Source organism: Episyrphus balteatus, chromosome 1, assembly GCF_945859705.1.
Source record: "Episyrphus balteatus chromosome 1, idEpiBalt1.1, whole genome shotgun sequence".
NCBI classification, from domain to species: Eukaryota; Metazoa; Arthropoda; class Insecta; order Diptera; family Syrphidae; genus Episyrphus; species Episyrphus balteatus.
The window spans coordinates 23,259,079-23,280,240 of record NC_079134.1 but is presented as its reverse complement, the minus strand read 5'-3'; the positions used below and the strand labels follow the sequence as shown (position 1 = coordinate 23,280,240).

The window sequence follows — 21,162 nt, the reverse complement described above, 5'->3', positions numbered from 1 at the left end:
GTTGGTCCTTACTCGTTTCCCGAATGGGAAACAAGATGAGCATGAGTGTTAGTTGTATCGCTTACCTGTTGTTGGGCAATATTCCTGTTTCCACAGTGTTCGCAAGCAGTTCTTCTTGGTGGCAATCTGCACTGCCGCTGGAGATGTCCTGTCTTGTTACAGTTCCAGCATCGAGCAGCTCCGTCTCGCTGGTTTCTTTGGAACGCGAGTTTTTGACAAGAGCATTCCTCCACTGCAACTTCTCTTACCCGATGAACGCCTTGAGAAGCCTGTTCTGCTGCTTCCATAGTCAGTGCAAACGCTAATGCTTCAGGAAGGGAACGTTTTCCAGCTGTTCGAATTGCTCGCTGAAGATTTATATCAGATACAGCACGTACAAAGGCTTCTGTCGCAAACTGATTGATAATGTCGTCTCCTGCTGTCGGATATGCCAGATGAGCCAACCTTTCAATATCTGCTTGAAGTTGTTGCAGAGTTTCTCCTCTTTTCTGGACTCTTGTATTGAGTTGGACGCGGAAGACTTCCTGCATATGGCCATCTCCAAAGCGTTTTTCAATGACCTGGACAAGAGCGTTAAAGTTACCATTCTTTTCTGGTGGTAACGTTTGTAACAACTCAGCAGCAGGACCTCTAAGAGCAAGAGTCAGCGCTATACATTTGTCTTCGTCATCCCAGCCATTTGTTGTTGCAGCTGCCTCAAACTGTTTCTTGTAGATCGACCAAGAACTTTGTCCATCAAATGTTGGTGGATGCATTTCCTTCTTCTTTGGGTACTCACCAGAACTTTCTCGAATCTTAATTTTCCGAACCTTGTCAAGTTCCTCAGTAATACTTTGCATTTTAACTTCCATTTTTTCAAACTTGTCATCCACTTTCTCGAACTTTCCTTCTACTTTCTCGAGTTTTTCTTCAACTTTCTCGAACTTTTCTTGAGATTGCTTTTCAACGCATTTGATGGAAGCATCAATAGCAACGAACTTGTTCTCGATCGCGTCAAGCTTACCTTGGATGATGTTTTTCTGTTCATCTAATTTTTCGAGAAGATTCTGTTGTTCACTCTTTTGCTCGGTACGTTGTTTTTCCATTTGTTCGAGAACACTCTGTTGTTCACTCCTTTGCTCGGTACGTTGTTTTTCCATTTGTTCTCTCTGTTCCTTGCGTTGTGTCTCAATTTGTTCTTTCTGTTCTTCAAATTTTGCAAGGAGAACAGCCATCATGGATGACATATCGGAACTAGTACTTACTCGTTCTTCTATCATTTCAACCTCGAATTGAAATGTATCCAAATCTTCGTTTTTCTGGGTTAAATAATCCTGTAGACGAATAATGAGATCATTTTTCGATCCAGCAGTAGGAAGACTTCGCTTAGTCAATTCCGCCTTCAACTCAGTCAAACTTAACTGATTTAGGCCCATTTGCTCATACTAGTCATAAATTCTAATCTTAGCTAGGTCAAACATAACTCTTATGTTTTACTTAGTTTATTTTAAGTTGCTAAAAAATATTTATTTTCAACCTAGCAATGATTTACTTTCATGCGAGAAATCGCTGAGAACTTCAAATAAATTTGTCAAAACGATAAAAACGTCAGTTAGTTTTAATTATTTTTGAGATAATTTATGAAAAATATGGTGAAAAATGCCTTTAAATTAAAAGAAAATGGTGAAATTAGTGAAAGTCTAACAAAATTGGTGTTAAATTTAGTAAATGGATTAATTTTAGCGAATGTGTATGTGTTTTGTGAATGTATGTGTACGTCAAAATTAGAATAAAAAAAAGGTTAATATTCCCATAAAATTTTGTTCAGTGAATTTTTGTATTTGCAGATGGTTACTATTCATAAAAGTAAGTTAACTGATATTACTTTATTTAATTTTTGTCCATTTTTGTACCATGGCATCATTTTTTGAGCTGGAATTCTCCCTTTTTTGCCAAATAAATATGCTTAAGTAGAACATTAACTACTTATGTTCTACTATTTCTTCCCCCTAAGTTATGTTAAACTTAGAGGAATTTATGACTCAATTTGAAGTTCGTGCAAACGGCTGTGTAGAATTTAAGGGTTTATGTTTCACATAAATATTTAAGTTTCGTTTCAGCAAATGGGCCTTAGTGTTTTACCCATTTTAACTTTTCAAAACGCGAGCACTTTTACTTATTTCAAAATGTTTTACACTTTGTTTATTGTTAAAACACACGCGCACTTTTTATTTTATTCGCGAAATTATCTGATTCGCACAAATAAATAAGTTTTATTCCACTTTTCTGACACCAATGTAATGTTTTATTCCGGGTTCACAATAAAACTTATTTAATTTCCACTTATATTTCCGTTCAAATAAGAACACACTTTATTTCAACTCAATTTACTTTTATTATTCGCTCAAACAAACACACTTTTAAATCACTTTATTTACTACTAACAATTCGCAACACTTTATTTCACTTTGTACTGTACTCTTTCACTTTCAAGATTAAACTGTCTCCGGTCGGTGTCTACGCTGCCTTTTATACCGGAATCTCGAGACTCGAGAACGTCCTCGAAGGCTCTCGTCCCTGTCTCTCGAAACTTCCTTTCCAGGAAGGGCACTTCATACTTCCAGTCTAGTGGGATATTTTGAGATGTGTTCAGTGTGGGATATTTTGAGATGTGTTCAGTGAGATATTTTTAGATGTGTTCAGTGGGATATTTTTAGATGTGTTCAATGAGATATTTTTCTTAATTACTAAAGGTCCGTTCACATTTCTACCTTTGCAGGAGTAGGTAGTGTGTTCAGACTTTTATCTTAAAAGTAGTTCAGTAATTCATCGTTACAATACACTACCTTTAGACGATGCATTGGTGGACACAGATTTGGATGCTCTAAAATCCATTAAACAATTTGTTCTGGTGTTGGTGAAACTTCAGTGTGAGCAGCTGGAAATTAAAAGAAATAAAAAATCAAATCATTTTTATAGAATCTATGAGAATTTTCTTTATTTAAGGTTTTGACTGCATATACATAGTACTGTTTTGTTTCTATTTGCTGCAGCTACTGAAGATGCTCCCTGTGCATCAGCAGCAGGTGTTCTACTGCTAACATCATCATTAGAACCATCTTAGTTTATTGGCATCCCATCTTTCCGAGTGTGCTTGATTTGTCAACATTTGTGAAAATTTACAGCAGTAGTTGCAAGTTCTGCTCTGCATATGTATATCTAATATGTAGCTTTCAGGGGAGAAGGCTTTGTCGGAGAATACTTTGGATAAGAAGTTCGTTCTCTGACAACGAAGAATGTGATTCATGTCCAGCAGGTGACATTCAAAAAATTCGAAGCTTGATGCCGGTAGAGAACACAATTGGAATTGAGAACACAGATTTGAATCTGTTGTGAGCGCAATATTGAAATGTCAACTGCTCTAGGTATAGATTCTTTCCGCTCGCCAAGACCATGCATTTGCACTGACCAAGAATTTACTAGCATTTCGTTCATTGGAACGCCAGACAAACTGAAAATGAAAACTATATAGTCTACTTCTTTGGACGCGGTGTTCAGTGAAATTTTCGGAACTCTCCATTAAGAGTATTTCTGTTGGTAGTGGTACTACAAATAGTGGTAGTGCTTCCTTCTTACACGGGGTCTTTACTGTACTGTAAAACTGTTGCTGAATGTGAAGCCGTCAGAAAAACTCTTGACTTTGTATCAGATGGATTTTGAGGTCGCGAAACATCATTTAGACAATATAGAGTAGTTTTTCCAAGTGAAATGAACTGTGAACCATTTTTATAGTTTGAGTAATATTTTCTTCGGTCCAGTTGACCAGTACGACTTGATAGCTCCAGTGTACCATTCTACACGTACCCATCTAAAATGTACAAATATATTAGTATGAATTTTTTAAAAACATGTTGATGAATTTGCTTGAAATTTTTATGTTTTGTGCTGATTCATATTTTCTTTTTTTCAGAATTGCACTGCCTTTCCAATTTTTTATTTAAAAATATTTGTTTGTTGTTTTTTTAAAAGAAAAGAAATATCTTCACTTACCAACTCATTGTTGCTTATTTCTTGTCAATTAGCACCTCGGCATATTCTTATTACGATCTTCATTAGTTTTGCTAATTCAGGTCCCATAAAAGAATAAGTTTTTCGTCAACTTACTTTCAAAACAGTATCTTCATAGACAACCGATTGTTCGTATGTGTTTTTGATAGAAGGTATATCACCACGTGTTTGACGCAACAATCCCAAAATTGTTACAAGTGTTCCTGAATTGATAAGTAAACTCAGAGCTCCTTCGACCCAACATCTTTTGCCAGGATATCAAAAACACTTAAAAGAAATCTTGCTCTGGGCAATTTCTTTATGTTCGAAATTTGTTCTTTGGTTCACTTATTGACAAGTCTAAAAATACTTTCATGGAGTCCATTTACATGCTGTATTTCATGGGGAATGTCAAGGCCTTGACGCGAACTGATGGCTTGCCACATTAAATAACCTCTTGCATGACAAAATCTTTTGCATTGTCCTCATGCTCAGCTCACTTTCGAATTCCGGAACTGAATGCTCTGGGAAAATTTCTGGTGCCAATAAGATAATTCTTTTTGCAAAATCGTTCTGATACCACTATCTAACCTGATAACAATGGGTCAGAAAGTCTTGCTTCTCTTTCTCTGAGAAGACTAGATGACTGATTAAATTCTTTGGTGTACAGAGCTAAATGTCGGTTGATCGTAGCAGCTTGGAGTTTGATGATTACTGGGGTTCTGTTGGAATCCTACTAGCTGTACTAGCACGGCTTCGAGCTTCGTTTTTTCTTCGTTGAATGGATTCATTGATTGAAGAACCTGTAGACCTCCACTCAGAATTTTTGAGCGAAGAATGCTTTTGCATTGCATTTCGGCTGGCTGTAATGGAGGGCCGCGGCTTTAAGAATGCTTGCTTCATGTCTAAGTAAAAAGGACAAATCCCGTTCCGAGTTGAAATATGTTAATACATTTGTTGTGGCTATAATTTTAATTATTAAATATACCTACTTTAGATTTATAATTTAATGTTTGCAAAATGTTTTTAGAAATTTTTTCACTAATTTTATTTCACAAGTGATTTTTTATTCTATTTGATTTGACAGCTGACAGCTTTCACTAGTGACATTAGGTATTATATATACTTAAATTTTCTTGTATATAAACCTGAACTGCGGTTCAGCTGACTCTCACTTGATCCACAACTGTACAACCCACTCAAAGTTGAACCTGGTTCAAGAGTTAACTCGAGTTCAGCTGATCCGTGGGTTAACCCTCAATTTGTACAACTGGCCCTTATTCAGAAAAAGACCACAAGCATTTTGGTACAAAATTCATAATTTGGTGAATCTTAATTCAAGAGTTACATGCGATTTTCTTTTTCTCGCGTGCGTCTTGGAACATTTTTGAACTTCCGCAGATGATTACTTCAAAAGTATGATTCACCAAATTCTGAAATTTGGAACATTTATTCAGAAAAAGACCACAAGCATTTTGGTACATAATTCATAATTTGGTGAATCTTAATTCAAGAGTTACATGCGATTTTCTTTTTTTCGCGTGCGTCTTGGAACATTTTTGAACTTCCGCAGATGATTACTTCAAAAGTATGATTCACCAAATTCTGAAATTTGGAACATTTATTCAGAAAAAGACCACAAGCATTTTGGTACATAATTCATAATTTGGTGAATCTTAATTCAAGAGTTACATGCGATTTTGTCTTGGAACACGATACATGTGTCCAAAGGTATACAAATAGCTGTGTTCCTTTGGCCTTAAGTATCTACTGCTAAGTACTTTTTTCATCAGGATCACGAATCGTGATCTTGCTTTTCATCAGGATCACGAATCGTGATCTTGCTTTTCATCAGGATCACGAATCGCGATCTTGCAAGATCTCATGTAGTTGTTGTAATACATTTTAATTAATGATCTATATGGATCAAGTGATAATAAAAAACGGCTATTTTTTCTATAGAAGAAATGGAGTTGTTTACAACCAAAAGTACTTAGCAGTAGATACTTATACTACGTTTCCACCTACTCTAAATCCGAGATTTAGCTAAGTAGATTTAGCATAAATCTCGAGTTTTGTTCTAAATCTCGGATTGAAAGAAGGTGAAAATATTAGATTTAGGGCCAGTTTGTTGAGAGTGGGTTAAATCGTCGATTTGATCATTATGGATTCCCCTTAATTGAGGATTAAGAATCCTTGATAATCATAGAGCGTTTGTTCACTTTTTTTTCACTTTGATCAACAAATCATAGTTTTTCCAAAAATCATTCCATTTTCCAATCTATCTGTCAGTTTGGTTGTCGAAACTTAATCAAGAATTAAGTTTTTTTTTTCATTTTTTGAAGTTTGTTATTATTTTGTTGAATTTGAAAGCGCTAGCAGTAAGGAAGGTAAGTAAATAAATACTTTTTTATCTAAATAAATATGAACCTACCTATATATTTTCAGAAATGATTAAAAAAATCGAAGACCCTGACGACAAACGAAATAAAAAAAAAAACAGCAAATTTTAAAGCAGCAACAATTGCATTATAGCCAACAGAAATACGAACAAAAGCTTTTGGACGCCGCGGAGGAGCACTGCATTAAAATGCAAAACATGGAGGTCAAGCTTTAAACCGAACAGAAAAAAGCCATCCCTATTTCGGTTGGCGTTATAAAACGACAAGAAAACGGCTTGCTCTAGAAGCGGCAATTTTTGTAAAATTGAATATTTAACTTGACAGTTTCCTCCGCTCTCTGCCATTCTTCCTTATGAAACGATAATTGCTATACTTTAGCCTCAATTTTGGATTCCAGAGCTAGTCGTTTTTGTGTCGTTTTATGACAAAGGCCAACCGTAATAGGGGTAAGTATTCGCTTTGAAACTCTCTTATTTTGTTTTATGCTATTTTTTGTTACTTAATAAAAAGGAAATAAATGTACTTATGTTGAAAATGTACTAATTTGAATTAATTTAAAATAAATACATATACATATGTATATCAAAATTTTTTATTCTATAATTTTCATTTGTTTTGGCCAACAGTGTATGTCTTATTGATTTTAAGAATTCAATGACGTATTGACTTGAAGAAGTGTCGGAAAATAACCGGCTAACTTTGTAAGGCCCATTTTCTTCACTATTGCTCAACTTGAAGCAAACTTCAGAGTTGGTGAACTTGAGAGTTGACTTCAACTAGAGAGTTCAAACACAAGTTGAACATTTGTTTTCTTCACATTTTTTTCTCAACTCTCGAGTTTAGAAAACAGAAGTTGGCCAACTCTCAGTTTAAAAAAAATATCCTTAGGATATTTGTGACAGTTTATATTTGAAAAGCAATTTATGTGTCATTTGAATGGAATCTTTGTGTTCAAAATGTCAGCTTTGTTTTAAAAATAATTAAAAATCTGTATTTCACATCGTTAAATTTTGTTTTTCGAGTGGTAAAATGATTTTTAAACAAATGAATTTATTTTAAAAATGTGTGTGTGCCGCGTGACGTGTGATAGCAAACATTTTGAAGTAATATAAAAAAATCGGCGGGTCTTGTGTATGATTTATTTATTGATAAATTCTTTATCTCTCTTCAATTGGAGAATCTGTTGCACATCCTCATTAATTAACTTTGAAGTGCAACAAAAAGTGATTTGAATGTAATTGTTAATATACTTGGATATTTTTCTTTTTATAAATCTTTTTGGAGCCATTTTTTTTTCATTTATTTTAATTAAATCCTAAATTTTAAGTTAATTGTTCTTGTAAACGGATAGGCATTTCATTTTTCATCAAATTAAATGCTTTAAAAGGAAATAAAAAGAAAAAAATATGACATTTTAATGTAAAATCTCAAGTTTGCTCTCTCAACTTCTATTATTTCTCAAGTTGAGAAAATCTGAAGTTGATGAACTTGAGAGTTGAGAATCAAAAGTTGAAAATGTCAACTATGATTGAAGAAAAACAAAATCACAAGTTGAGGATAAAAATCCTCAACAACAAATTGAGGATAAAAATCCTCAACTTGAGTTTAACTTTTAGTGAAGAAAATGGCTCTAAGAATATCAAGTATGAACAAACTGAATTCCAGTTAATCCTTGATTTAATAGACCTAATCGAGCAAAATTGGATGATTAACAAAATCTCAAATTAACTGCTCAAATCATTGATTCTTTGATAAAAATTTTTGTGAACAAACGAAATTTACGATTATCAACTGGAATAATCCTTGATTAAAGATAATCGAGTGTCAACAAACCGGCCCTTAGGTTAGCTGAAGCCAAATCTGAGATTTAGCGAAGTAGATTTAAAATAAATCTCGAGATTTATTCTAAATCTACTTAGCTAAATCTCGGATTTAGCTTGGGTGGAAACATAGTATTAAGGCCAAAGGAACACAGCTATTTGTATACCTTTGGACACATGTATCGTGTTCCAAGACAAAATCGCATGTAACTCTTGAATTAAGATTCACCAAATTATGAATTATGTACCAAAATGCTTGTGGTCTTTTTCTGAATAAATGTTCCAAATTTCAGAATTTGGTGAATCATACTTTTGAAGTAATCATCTGCGGAAGTTCAAAAATGTTCCAAGACGCACGCGAAAAAAAGAAAATCGCATGTAACTCTTGAATTAAGATTCACCAAATTATGAATTTTGTACCAAAATGCTTGTGGTCTTTTTCTGAATAAATGTTCCAAATTTCAGAATTTGGTGAATCATACTTTTGAAGTAATCATCTGCGGAAGTTCAAAAATGTTCCAAGACAGATCAGTGTCCAAGACTCATGCGAAAAAAAAAACAAAATCTTTCTTGTGAGTAACTTCCACTGAATGTTAGTTCTGGGCTAGTGAAGATGTAAACAAACTTTTTTTGTATTATAAAATAGCATTTTTGTTGTAACTCGCATTGGAAATTTTCAAATCAAAGTGTATCTTGTAAATGAAAAACGTCACCTGAACGCATTGTCATAGTATACATTTATATTAAGTGCGTTCAATGTGAAAAAATCTGAATTTAGGTTCAGTTTTGGTGTGTTTAACTCTGCCATTCTCATTCGTGAGGTTTGTGTCCATGATTAACAAATGCTTTTTTTACGTTACGTCACGTTTGTTAATTTTTCTATTTTAGTTATTATTTAATAAACTATGATTCACCAAATTATGAAACTGATGAAATACGATTCACTAAATTGACACTGAATTATGGAGAAATTTTTTTTGAATTTCATGACCAAGTGCTGCTAACTTTACGCCTTACGTAATTTGTTAATAACTTTTAAACTATGATTCACCAAATTGTAAAATTGATTCACTAAATTTCACCTAATTCTCACCTAATTATTTGCATAAAAATTTTTGAAAATCCCCACTAAGTGCTGCTAAGTTGATGGCGGTTCAATTTCTGACAGTTTTTTCCACTACAAAATTAAAAATAATGATGCAGAATGCTTATTTTTTGGTTTCAAAAACAATTTTTGTAGTTTTTTTCAAAAACAAATAGCCATAGAAAGAAATAAAAAAAATTTACTTTTGTAAATTTCCCACTTTTTCACTTTTTAGGTCATTGTAGTTATGGCTTTATAAAAGCAAAATTGTAAATTGCTACGGTTATTTACGAAATTTAAATTTAAACATTACTTTTTGCTTCTACTGTTCTACAAAAAAGTATATGTATCATTTTTCTTGACCTTACCCATATTGAAAAAGAGGAAATACATCAAAGTTGTTTGATCGATAATCGCGAATTCCTCTACACTACATTTGTTTCCTTCGTCATTGTAACAAAATCTTCACAATATCAAAACTACGAGTTTGTATTTTGTACATACAAAAACCTTACGATTTGTAATAAGTGTTTTTAATTTATAAATTATATAAGTGAATTTTTAATTACAATTGTTTTCTAAAATCATTGGTACTTTTGTTTGTTTTTTGATACTTTTTTTTTGAACCGGTTCATTACCGTTTACAATCGACCAAACAATCATCCACAGCCACACTTCTGTTATCACCTTTATAATTCATTCCTCGATCTGTCATCTGACTCATATATATAAAAAATAAATTGACATTTTGCATTGTTGTCCATACAAAAAAAAAAAAAAAATACTGAAAATTATATTTTGCGGGGGAAAACTTTTTCTTGATTTTCTTTTTCACTCTTTTTGTTAATAAAATATCGAATCCATTTTTCATTATAAATAAATATTTTATATTTTTATTTTGTTCATTAAACTATCCAATAATGGAAGGTGAAAAAATTGAAATGTGTAAAAGCTTAATAGAATGGTTTAAGACGTTAAATCTAAAAGCCCCTCATAGCAATGCAGAACAATTGAGTGATGGCGTAGCATTAGCACAATCTTTAAATCAATTTTCTCCCGAATCTTTTCCAGGTATTTAATTTGTTTTTTAAATTCATACAAAATATATAAACTTTACTTTACAATTTGATGGAAAATAGAATCATGGCTATCGAAAGTCCGATCAGATGTTGGTTCCAATTGGCGTTTAAAAATGAGCAATATGAAGAAAGTTATTGAGGGCATTTATGATTACTATACCGATGTATTGAATTATACTTTATCTGACTATCCCCGCCCAGATGCACAGAAAATTGCAGAGAAATCTGATATGATTGAGCTGGAGCGTCTTTTGCAATTGATTCTGGGTTGTGCTGTAAATTGTGCTGATAAACAAGATTACATCACACAAATAATGGAATTGGAGGAATCACTCCAACAGAATATTATGCGGGCACTACAAGATTTAGAGTCGACGCTGCAGGGCTCATCACCATCGAGGAATTCAATTGCAATGGTTAATTTTGATTTTAAACTATTGCAAGAGGAACGAGATGCTTTGGCGCAAAAGTGTTTTGAGGCGGAAAAGAAGGTAATTATAGATAGAAATTTCCTAAATCAAAGTAAGTAAGAAAATCGCGACCTCAGAACAACAAGGTTTTAACCGACAATTTTGAAAAAAATGAGTTATATATCAAATCTAGGTAAAATCGTGGTGCTCTTTCGATTCCCGCTATCTATTTTGCTCTATCTCTTTCCGTTTCGAAGATAAGCTGGGCTACAGAGTTCTATCTGCACAATTTTCATTTGAGATTTAAACAATAAGGTTCTAACTTCCACTTAGAACTTTGTTTCACAAAATATCCAGAGATACAGAGTTATATCTGCCTCTTTTTCGATTTGATTTGAGAGCAATAGGGTTCTAACTTCAAACAACGTTGCAGTTAGAACTTTGTTACATGTTTAGACGAAAAAATTGAATGCTGAGCAACTGAACTTTGTTTATTATTTTGAAATAGAATTTATTCTCAAAACTATAAATAATTGCCGTAATCCACCACTCTTAAACAAAAAGAAATAAATTATTTAAATTTTTTTATTTCAACGCATTCCAAGTCTTCAATATCGAACAACTAAGGTCACATGAACAAAAACTGTACATAGAACCTTATTGTTCTAAATTTAACTGTCTCATCGTTGAGCAACAAAGTCCTATACGGTTTTTTAAAGTCAAATTTAAGGGTTAAAAATGTGTTTTTATTAAGTTTTTAAGCTAAAATCTTGAAGATTTTTTATAAACTCATCGAATTGTAAACAAAAAATCAAACTTTTCATACACAGTGACGGTATAAAGGTGTTTGAATATTCAGAAGCGTTTTTCTTAAAACACACTTAGGTGTACTTAGAACCCTGTTGTTCTAAGGTCGCGAAATAACAAATTAATTTATTTATATTCTTATATACACAGATTTACAATTTTATGAATTGATAAATGATAATCGTCAGCCTACTTAGCAATTTTATAAATAAATTGCATTTTTCGATAATACGCTTTCTTTCATTAGTAAGAATCTATACTTAGATTATAGCTTTTCCTTTTACAAAGTTGCCTAGATGCTAAATCTTCCAGTTACATTCGTTCAAAATTTGCATGGTTAATGTATTTTTTACAAAAAACACTAGCCTCTGTTGATTAAATATTGGTTACACGCTTATCCTCCTTTACTTAAAATTTAGCGATTGCTTTGTGAGATTGATAAAATCTTATTTATTCCATAGAGCCTACTCTATACTGTTTAATGGTTGCGTATCAAACAAATTCAAGATCAATTCTGGAATTTCACAGGGTTGTCATTTGGGTCCCATTCTTTCATTTTATTTATAAACGACTTGCCATCTGTTTTAAAATACTCCAAGATCCAAATGTTTAATTTATGCTGACGATGCACAGACCCATAGCAATAAATAACAAAATCGATTGGTATGTCATCCCAAATATATTTAGGTTCTAACTGCATCAAAATTATTTGCATTGTCCAATTAGTGCAAAAGTTATAGAGCGCTAAACATTGTCTAGTTTAATTTTTTGTTGGTGCTGAAAAATCAGGTTGTAATTTGCCTTATTCCCAAAATTTTTTGTGCGGTAAAAAATTAATTTAATAATGGATAATAGCACTCATCAAGGTATATAAATTAATATTTTATTTAACTAGGTACAAACAAATTTTTGTTTTGTTGGGTTTTGTTTTTATTCGTGATTTTCCAAGTGTTGGTAGAAATACAAATTTTTTTTACTTTGAGTTAGATTTTCTTTTTTACACCTAAAAGGCTCTCTGGGGTTTTTATGGTTTTATACTCAGGAAAGTGTCCTTTAAATGAATCAAGAAAAATTTGCCCCAAGTACTTATAGTCGCGTTTTTTAGGTTCAACCCCCTATATCAAAAATGGCCAAAAATTAAAAACTTGACTGGATAGTCCGAGAACAGAAAATTTTATAACTTGTGTTTAAAAATTCAACAACTTCTTGGCTTAGAGGAGTCAACAGAAGAGGTAGAAGCTCAAATACAGGAAGTTACTAAATTTTATTGCCTCAAGGTAAAGTAGAAGATGGAGCAGTCTTCTAGAAGACTCAATAGGTTCATGAGCGCTAACGAATAATGGCTGAATTCTAATCTAAATATAACTAAAGCTATACATGATTACGTAAGTGATAACATCAGTTAAAAAAAAATAATGCTCCTTAAACCAATATTATTTATAACATTTTACCGGTCTATTCAAAAATGATGGGATCAAAGTCTATAAAAATGCAAAATTGCTAAGCAGTTGTCAAATTTCTGGTCAAAAAGTTCACATATATCAAATTATGATCGAGATGTATACCAATATTCTTCAAAAAATTATACAGATCTTAGTTTTAACCTAGAATTTAACCCGGACGACTTTAGTTATACTTCCGAAATCGACACTGAATAAAAAGTTTTGTTTCTTTATTTTGTTATTTTCTTTTTTGTTTGAATATTCAAATTATTATGTTTTTATATCTATTTTTATATCTATTCTATTATAAGTTCTATTTTGCATAAATTAAAATTACCTAAAAGAAGAGAATAAATAATAATAAAAAGAAAATCCTTTAAAAAAAGTTAGCTGCTCAACTCTTTTAATTAAATAAAAATGAATTTCCTTGGTAAAACGTTTCCATTTATCTGGTTTTCATGTTTAATTCATAGATTTAGGTGTAAATAGACGTCTTAATGCAACTTTGCGTAGTTTTAATCACTTAAACACAAGATATTAGAAATGCCGATTTTTCCATACATTCGTCCCACTGTGCGATGTGACAATCTTCAAAACTATTTCAAATTCTCGTAATTGTGAAGAACTACAATGTGACCTTAATTCGTTTTTTGACTGGTGTACACGTAACTCATTGTTTCTTAACGTCGATAAATAAAAAACCATATGTTTTACAAGAATGTTTTCTTTTATTTCGTTTAATTATGTGTTTAACGATACATTTATATCTCGTGAAAATTATATATCTGTTCTCGGTGTGACATTTGATTCGAATTTATTCAGCATATTAACTTCATTACCAACTAAGCCAATTCTATTCTTGGTTGGATAAAGAGAGAGTCAAAACAATTTTCCGATCCTTACGTTACAAAACAGATGTTTATATCTTTTGTTCGTCCCATTTTAGAATATTTCTGTCAGGTTTGGTCACCATGCCATTAAAATAGGCTTGAACAGGTACAAAGGCGATTCCTTATGTCGAATTCCAAACAGCCAAAAATTCGATCTGCAGTCGCTACTTTTTCCTTAAATGAATTCCAATGAAAAACAAATTCGCTACATTTTCCCGAAGAATCGATCCTTTTTAAATCTCTTTTTTGAGACAGATTTACACACATTTTCACATACCCTACAATTTTGCCAAATGCAAAACGTCAAACCAAACTAGAATTTTGTAAAAAAAAAAAAATTAAATTATTTTTAGTGAACAAAATAAACAAATTTTACGGTATTTTGTTCTTACTTTGAATTTGTGTATATTCTTATGTTGTTCATCGGTCACTTGGATACAAATACATTCACCAAAAGAAATCGCTTCCTTTTTTAATTTAGTAGAGATTTTAGTAGCGACTGCTTGAAAGGAATTCGACATTAAATTTGCGCAGAGGACTAGTTTGGAATAATCCTTATTAGCTCCCACCTTACGAGAACAGATTTAGACTTATTGACGTACCTAGTCTTGAGAACAAACCTTCCTATCTATGTTTCGTGTTCATTGTAAAAATAATCAACTGTAAAATAGACTCTGCACCTTCTGTCTAGTATTATCTTTAATATTCCTCAAAGAAACTTAAGGTATATACCGGAGAGCATAGATATTTCAAGCTATCGTATCAATTATGAATGTTTAAATTATTCAATATCTACAATAATAAGAATAACAATTTGTTTCTTGTAAATTTAAATTGATTTTTTTAAATTAATTCGATTTTTTTTTGTTCATACGAATTCGACATAAATAACTAGAAATTTAGTTCTGTTGATAAATAAATAAACTGTATAACGTACAAAATTGATTGAAGCTCCCGTTATACGGTCTACAATTTAGACTTAGAAGTATAAATCTTGCCTTAAAAATAAAAGAAATGTTCTTATAGCTTAGTTCATCATGAAAGTAGTTTCGTTAGTTAAGATTATAGATTTGAGCTGAGAGTATGGTACTCTATTCTCAACCACCAATCCTTATTTCTCAGTGCGTACAGAAGCATTTTCTGTGACAGTGTATCCTCCTGGCAGGTACAAGTTTTAAAAATATAATCAGCCTGTGACGTACATAAGTGTGCTAGTGATAAGGTTTGGTATTCCAGATATATTGCATAAGTTAGTTTTAGATATATTGCATAAATTAGTGTACTTTGCGGTAAGTTGAAAAATTTTCTCAAAAAATTCCTTTGATATTTATTGATCCCTTCGTACTCATCTGGACCCCAGATCTTAAAAGCGTAGCAAAGAGTCGATTTGACAACTGCATCAAGTATTTTATATATGGCTGAAATTTGTATTCTGTTGTTTGAAAAGACAATTTGCCATGACAAATTCAACAAATTAAAAAAAAAAATTAATTTCTTTGGATATTTCCAAAAGATTTCCATTAAAGTGCCATCTATTTCCACTATGGTTCTGTGAAAAGCGTGAAAAGATCATAACATTCAACTTGTCTGTATTAATACACATAATCCATTTTTCACAGTAATTTGCTAAGTGATTTATGATCATATGCAGGTTTTCTGGTGATTCCGACAACAGAACAAGGTCATCAGCGTATAAAAGCACATTTATCACAGAATTTCAAAATTGTATTCCTCAAAGTAAGTCTTCCTCTATGTCATTTATGAAGAGTGAAAATAATAAGGCACTGAGTGTTTGACTCCAGTAAATGTTCCGGAACAATTTGAAAATATCTTGTCATCCCGTACTTTTGCATTAGTTCCAATATACATCTCTTTGATTATTTTCAAAAATCTTGAGGATAGACCCAATTGTGATTGTTTTTAGAAAAGTTCACTTCTATTTACGAGGTCAAAAGCCACTTTGAAGTCCACAAATAATGAATGCTTTTATGATTGATGAAGAGTGAAGATCTGGCCAATTGCTGGAAAGTTTTTTATAAATCCGACAACTTTTTTTCTTTCAACTCATTTTTCCAGTATTTACTAGTATACCGCAGAATATGTTTGTTAAAACACCCTTTTAGTGTATTGGAAAAATTACGGTCTTTTTGAAAGAGGAGTGGATGTCAGCATTTAAGAAGATTTTATAGAAAGGTTCTCTTATTTTATTAATGTATGTGTGAGTAAATTGTATATAGAACTCGTACGCAATCCCATCTTCACCAGGTGCCTTTCCATTTTTCGGTTTTTTTCAATACAGCTTCTATTTCCTCTATTGTTATCTCACCGTCTAACGTTTCATCGAGAAATATTTCATTAATCAATGTAATTTCCATTTAAGATACTACTACTAGTTGAAGAGAAAACCCTCGTCCAACAAGAGCTTACAAAGCTGCAACTTGAAATGGAAAAACATGAAAACCCCTCGACCATTGGGGAAGATGGTACATCCCTTGGACCAATGCAACCGGGATCAGCTCGCTACAACGAACTACGTCGTCAAATGGAGCTCCTAAAAGAAGAGCTTCTTCAATCGGAAACCGCTCGAGAAGACTTGAAAATAAAAACCCAGCAACAGGAAAAAGAACTAACTACCTTGCAGCAAAAAATTGAAGAACTTACGGTAACTAATTGAATTACTTTGAAATGAAAATACTAAAAATATTTTTTTTTGTCACTTTTTCCACAATCAATATTTATGCATCGATTGATTTTGTTTTTTCTATTTTCTAGCAAAATACAACAGAATTGTCACAGTTGAAGGATGAACTTGATATTCTTCGTGAATCGAATGACAAACTAAAAGTTTATGAAACTCAATTAATTACGTACAAGAAGAAATTAGAAGATCATAACGATTTGAAGAAACAAATTAAAATGCTTGAAGATCGTAGTGCAGAGTATTTGCAACAAAATGCTGCTTTTGAAGAAGATGCTAAAAAGTTTGCAACAGTTAAAGGGCAAGTTGAGCTTTATAAAAAAGAGGTAGGAAATAATACATAATTCAATGAATTTAACTAATCAATTTTTTCTCTTTATTTTTTTTTTAGATTCAAGAGCTTCATAAAAAGCTTGATATTGAATTGAGCAAAAATGACAAATTAGAATTTACTAATAAGAACTTGGAGAGTAATTTGAGTGCATTGCAAAGAGCTAAAGAGAGTTTGTTGAAGGAAAGAGATAATTTGAGAGAAGCTGTTGATGAATTGAAGTGTGGAGAGTTGTCAAAAAGAAAAGGTAATTGCTGATATGTTGGTATTTTTTGGCACTCAATGAATGAAGACTTTTCGCGTCTTCATTCAAATTTTGCTTAGAGTTCACCTTCACAAAAGAACTTGTTCTGAAAAATTTTCTACTTCAAACATTTACGTTTTTTTCACACGGAGCAATTAAAAATTATAGTTGAACTCAAACACCCCCACTGGAATGTTTCAGAATTACATTTGAAGTCACATGAAACTTTTTGTTGCTGATAAAGAATTAGCCATGATGTCATTTCTGTTGTTGGTACAGTATATAATTATATAGCACCGTTGAGAATTGCGAATTGCATTTGAGACAAAATGATAACAAATGACAAAGGTCATCAATGTTTTTGTTTTGTTTTGGCATTGGTATGTTTATGTTGACGTCAGGCAAACAAGATTGTTATTGTTGCAAAATAAATAAATCGATTTGTTCTTAAAGACTCGAAACTTTATGAGGGTGACTTGAAAAGTACATTCAATTTGTATTGAATGTCTCTTTGTAAGTCTACACTCTCCTTCCAACGATGCTATTTCTTTAACCCATCTTAATAGTACTGGAGACTTTTCTCCGCAAAATAAAGCTTAATGGACGTAATAGAAATCCAATTTTACAAAAATGTTAGTACTTTGAGCGCAATTTTAACATTAGAAGTTATTTGGGGCTCGCTCTTGTAATAAAGAAATGTGTGTTTGTAAAAAAAAACTAGTCGCCTACTAAAGCCAGTTACATTTTTGTAATTCATTGTTTCGACTGCATTTTTGTTTCGGTTATTGAGTGGATTTGAGTAAAGGGTATTGCTTTACTTATATTAACAAATATTTCACGATTGTTTGAAGCTCTGACTTGTGTGAGTTAGTAAAAAGCGATCATAGGTTTTTTAATTTTTACTGTATCTTACCAGAATTTCTTGGCATATATTTCTAGTCGTTCCGAAAATACGGAAATTAAGTATTATACATATTTGGATTTTTGTCTGAGCAAACTTGCCTCCAAAAACAGAACTGAAAATGACCTATAAAACAGAGTTTTGACACTTTGGTTACACGTCCAAACCAAAAATGAGCAGTCGGCTCTTGGTTTATAAAACCCTTACATTCCACGTGCAAACACGAACTTCGTATGTCAGTTGGAGTGGCCGGGATCTAAAAATAGGCAAATGTCTCCAACATGAAGAACAAGATCCTATAACGACTCCAAAGGTAAGAACTCGGTTGAAACGCTTTTTATATGCCTATGCTTGAATGCGTAACAAAAGTCCGAATATGTAAATTTTTCAATAAATTATTAAACCTGACTATATTTCGCAATGGTCTTATCTGTTAGGAGAACTATTTTGGGGTTAATTATTTGCATCCTGCTCCTGACCTGAGTTTTTTTCGAGTTTCGCGATCTTATAGCTCTATGTTTTATTTCACTATTTGCTTTTAACTCCTCCGTCAAGCAAAACGAATCATAAGTCTTTATTTTGATTTTTTTAAAGTTTTGTTTTTATTTTAAATTTATTTGTGTGTATTGAGATGACTTAAAAGAAACCTTAAAACTTAAACTTGATAATTTCATTCAGAAAGTGGCAATACAATGTCCAAGGAACTTCAATCACCTGCTCTGATTGAGAAAATCGAACGTCTGGAAGCCGAAAACAAGGCCTTACGAGAAGGTCAAGGTGGACAAACAGCTTTAGCGGTAAACACAAATTCTAAACAATTTTTAATTTGAACGAATTTATTAAAAACATACAAATATTCTTTTTTTAGCAATTACTTGATGATGCAAACAAGCGCAACGATAATCTCAGGGAACAACTCAAATCTGCAAATGAGGAAGTTCTTTCATTAAAATTAGCATCCACCAAAATTGATCCTAATGCAAAGGGGTAAACATTTTCTTATTCTTTTTAAATAACTTAATAATGTTCTTTTTGTATGTTTTAGTGGTGAAATGGATAAACACCTTAAGCAGCTTATTGAACTCAACGAACAAAAGAGTAATACAAGTGTTTTCTTTGTGTTTTTTTTTTTTTTAAATTGCAATAATTCTTTATTATTATTTAAGCCTACCAATTGGAAGATTCGTTGCAAAAGAATACTGCTTTACAAGCAAAGATTACTAAATTAGAGAGCACGGTATCGGCAAGAGAACAGGAACTATTAGCATTCGATGCAAAGTATAGAAAATGTGTGGAAAAGGCAAAGGAAGTTATTAAAAACCTTGATCCAAGAATAGCTAGTGGTAAGCAAAACTTTTTAAATTTAGACAAGATATTAAAATTTTATTTGATTAAATTTCAGTTATCGAAAATATTGGTTTAGAGAAACCTCAAGAAACCGAAACAGAAAGCAAAACTGGCATGAGTACTATGGAAGAACAACTTATGACAACAGCCTTCTATAGGTAACATAACATCTTCATCTTCAAACTAAACTTAGCAAAAATTATTTATATTTATTTTTTTTTTTCGATAGACTTGGAGTCAATGCACAACGTGATGCAGTTGATACAAAACTTGCCATGCTTATGGGTCAAGGACAAACTTTTCTAGCTAGACAGAGACAGTCAGCCCCTCGAAAATCTCAGACCAACACATTCAAATCCAAATAACATACTTCTGCATGGCATACTAACCTATATAAAATATTATTCTATATTGTTACAATTATTATTATTATTAAGAAAACAAAGTGTTTTCCTATTATTTTTTGTTTGCAAGTTAGTTTTTCCTATTTATATTTAAAAACAAAACAAAAAAAAAATCATCACATTAGGTTACATAGTAGGCTTTTTTCCCACTCATATGTATTAAATCGGATATTATTATACTAAAATATATATATATTATTATATTTACACATTTTAAAAAAGATTGTGTTTTTATTTTTTATGGAATGTGAAAAAAAAAGATACTGAAAAGAGTTACAAACGGGATTCGTCTTGATTTTGTGTTTGTCCTTTCTTAAACAGAGTGCAGCGCAGGAGATTTATTTCGTGAGAGATAGATACTATGGAGTATTCATGAACACGACCGACTCTGTTGGTATTGCCATAGAGATTCTGAGAACCCCGTCAAAAAGGCAATATCTTACAATGTTCCAACATGAAGTAAAAAGAAGGGTAGGCCTAAAAACTCCTGGTACAAGCAAATGCAAAAACACCAGCATTCAGTGGTGGAACAGAAATGGAACAATAAAAAAAAAATTAAAACGTTTTCGTCACAAAAATAGCAGAAATTGGTTTAATCTTTAACGAGAAAGGCAAAAATAAAGAAAACGGTTCTATGTCAGATACCATTAGTAACAGATCAAAAACCAAAGAATTGGTCAAACACATATAGCAAAAACCTTTTTTTTTAATTTAAAAGTTGGATTTTATTTTCTCCAGTAAACGTATTTTTGAATCGAAATCGTTAGAGCAGTTTTTGAGAAAAACAACGTTTTCCATTTTGGTCATTTTCTCAAATTTTATTATTTTATAATCAGAAAGTATAATTTATCGAAATGAAGCAAATGTTTAAATCAATGGGACAGTTGTTAAAATAAACCGTCAATGCATTGAAATGACTATCAAATTCAGAAATACCATGTCAAAGGTTGGTAAAAGAAAAAATTATCATTTTCTTCTAGCGATTGTTTTAACGATGCAAGTGTAAATGTTTATCATAATTTGTTTTTGCTAAAAAAAAATCAAAGGATCAAGTTTCAAAACGATTTTCTTTTTATCTGAAGTTCTACTAACATGGTTTTATCAAAAGTACCAAAAAATATTCTATTCTCCTAATTAATTTTAATACTGTTTTAATAATTTTTATTGAAATACTATGTTGATTATTTACTCAAACAACAGTTTTTTACAATATGTGTTCATTTAATACATCAGTCTAAAGAGAACATAAAGCATGTTACAAGTTACATACATAATAC

At 31.9% G+C, this 21,162-nt stretch overlaps 1 protein-coding gene across 1 annotated transcript; it reads left to right on the top strand.

Moving 5' to 3' along the window:
* The first annotated feature begins 10,120 nt into the window (after nucleotides 1–10,120).
* Nucleotides 10,121–19,992, top strand: LOC129907840 (protein hook). Its single transcript, XM_055984237.1, has 11 exons — nucleotides 10,121–10,403; nucleotides 10,472–10,902; nucleotides 16,341–16,622; nucleotides 16,733–16,984; nucleotides 17,050–17,236; nucleotides 18,813–18,931; nucleotides 19,003–19,121; nucleotides 19,180–19,232; nucleotides 19,301–19,477; nucleotides 19,537–19,639; nucleotides 19,711–19,992. The coding sequence occupies exons 1-11, from the start codon at nucleotides 10,253–10,255 to the stop codon at nucleotides 19,844–19,846; spliced, it is 2,010 nt and encodes a 669-aa protein (XP_055840212.1). The 5' UTR covers nucleotides 10,121–10,252; the 3' UTR covers nucleotides 19,847–19,992.
* The last annotated feature ends 1,170 nt before the right edge of the window (nucleotides 19,993–21,162 follow it).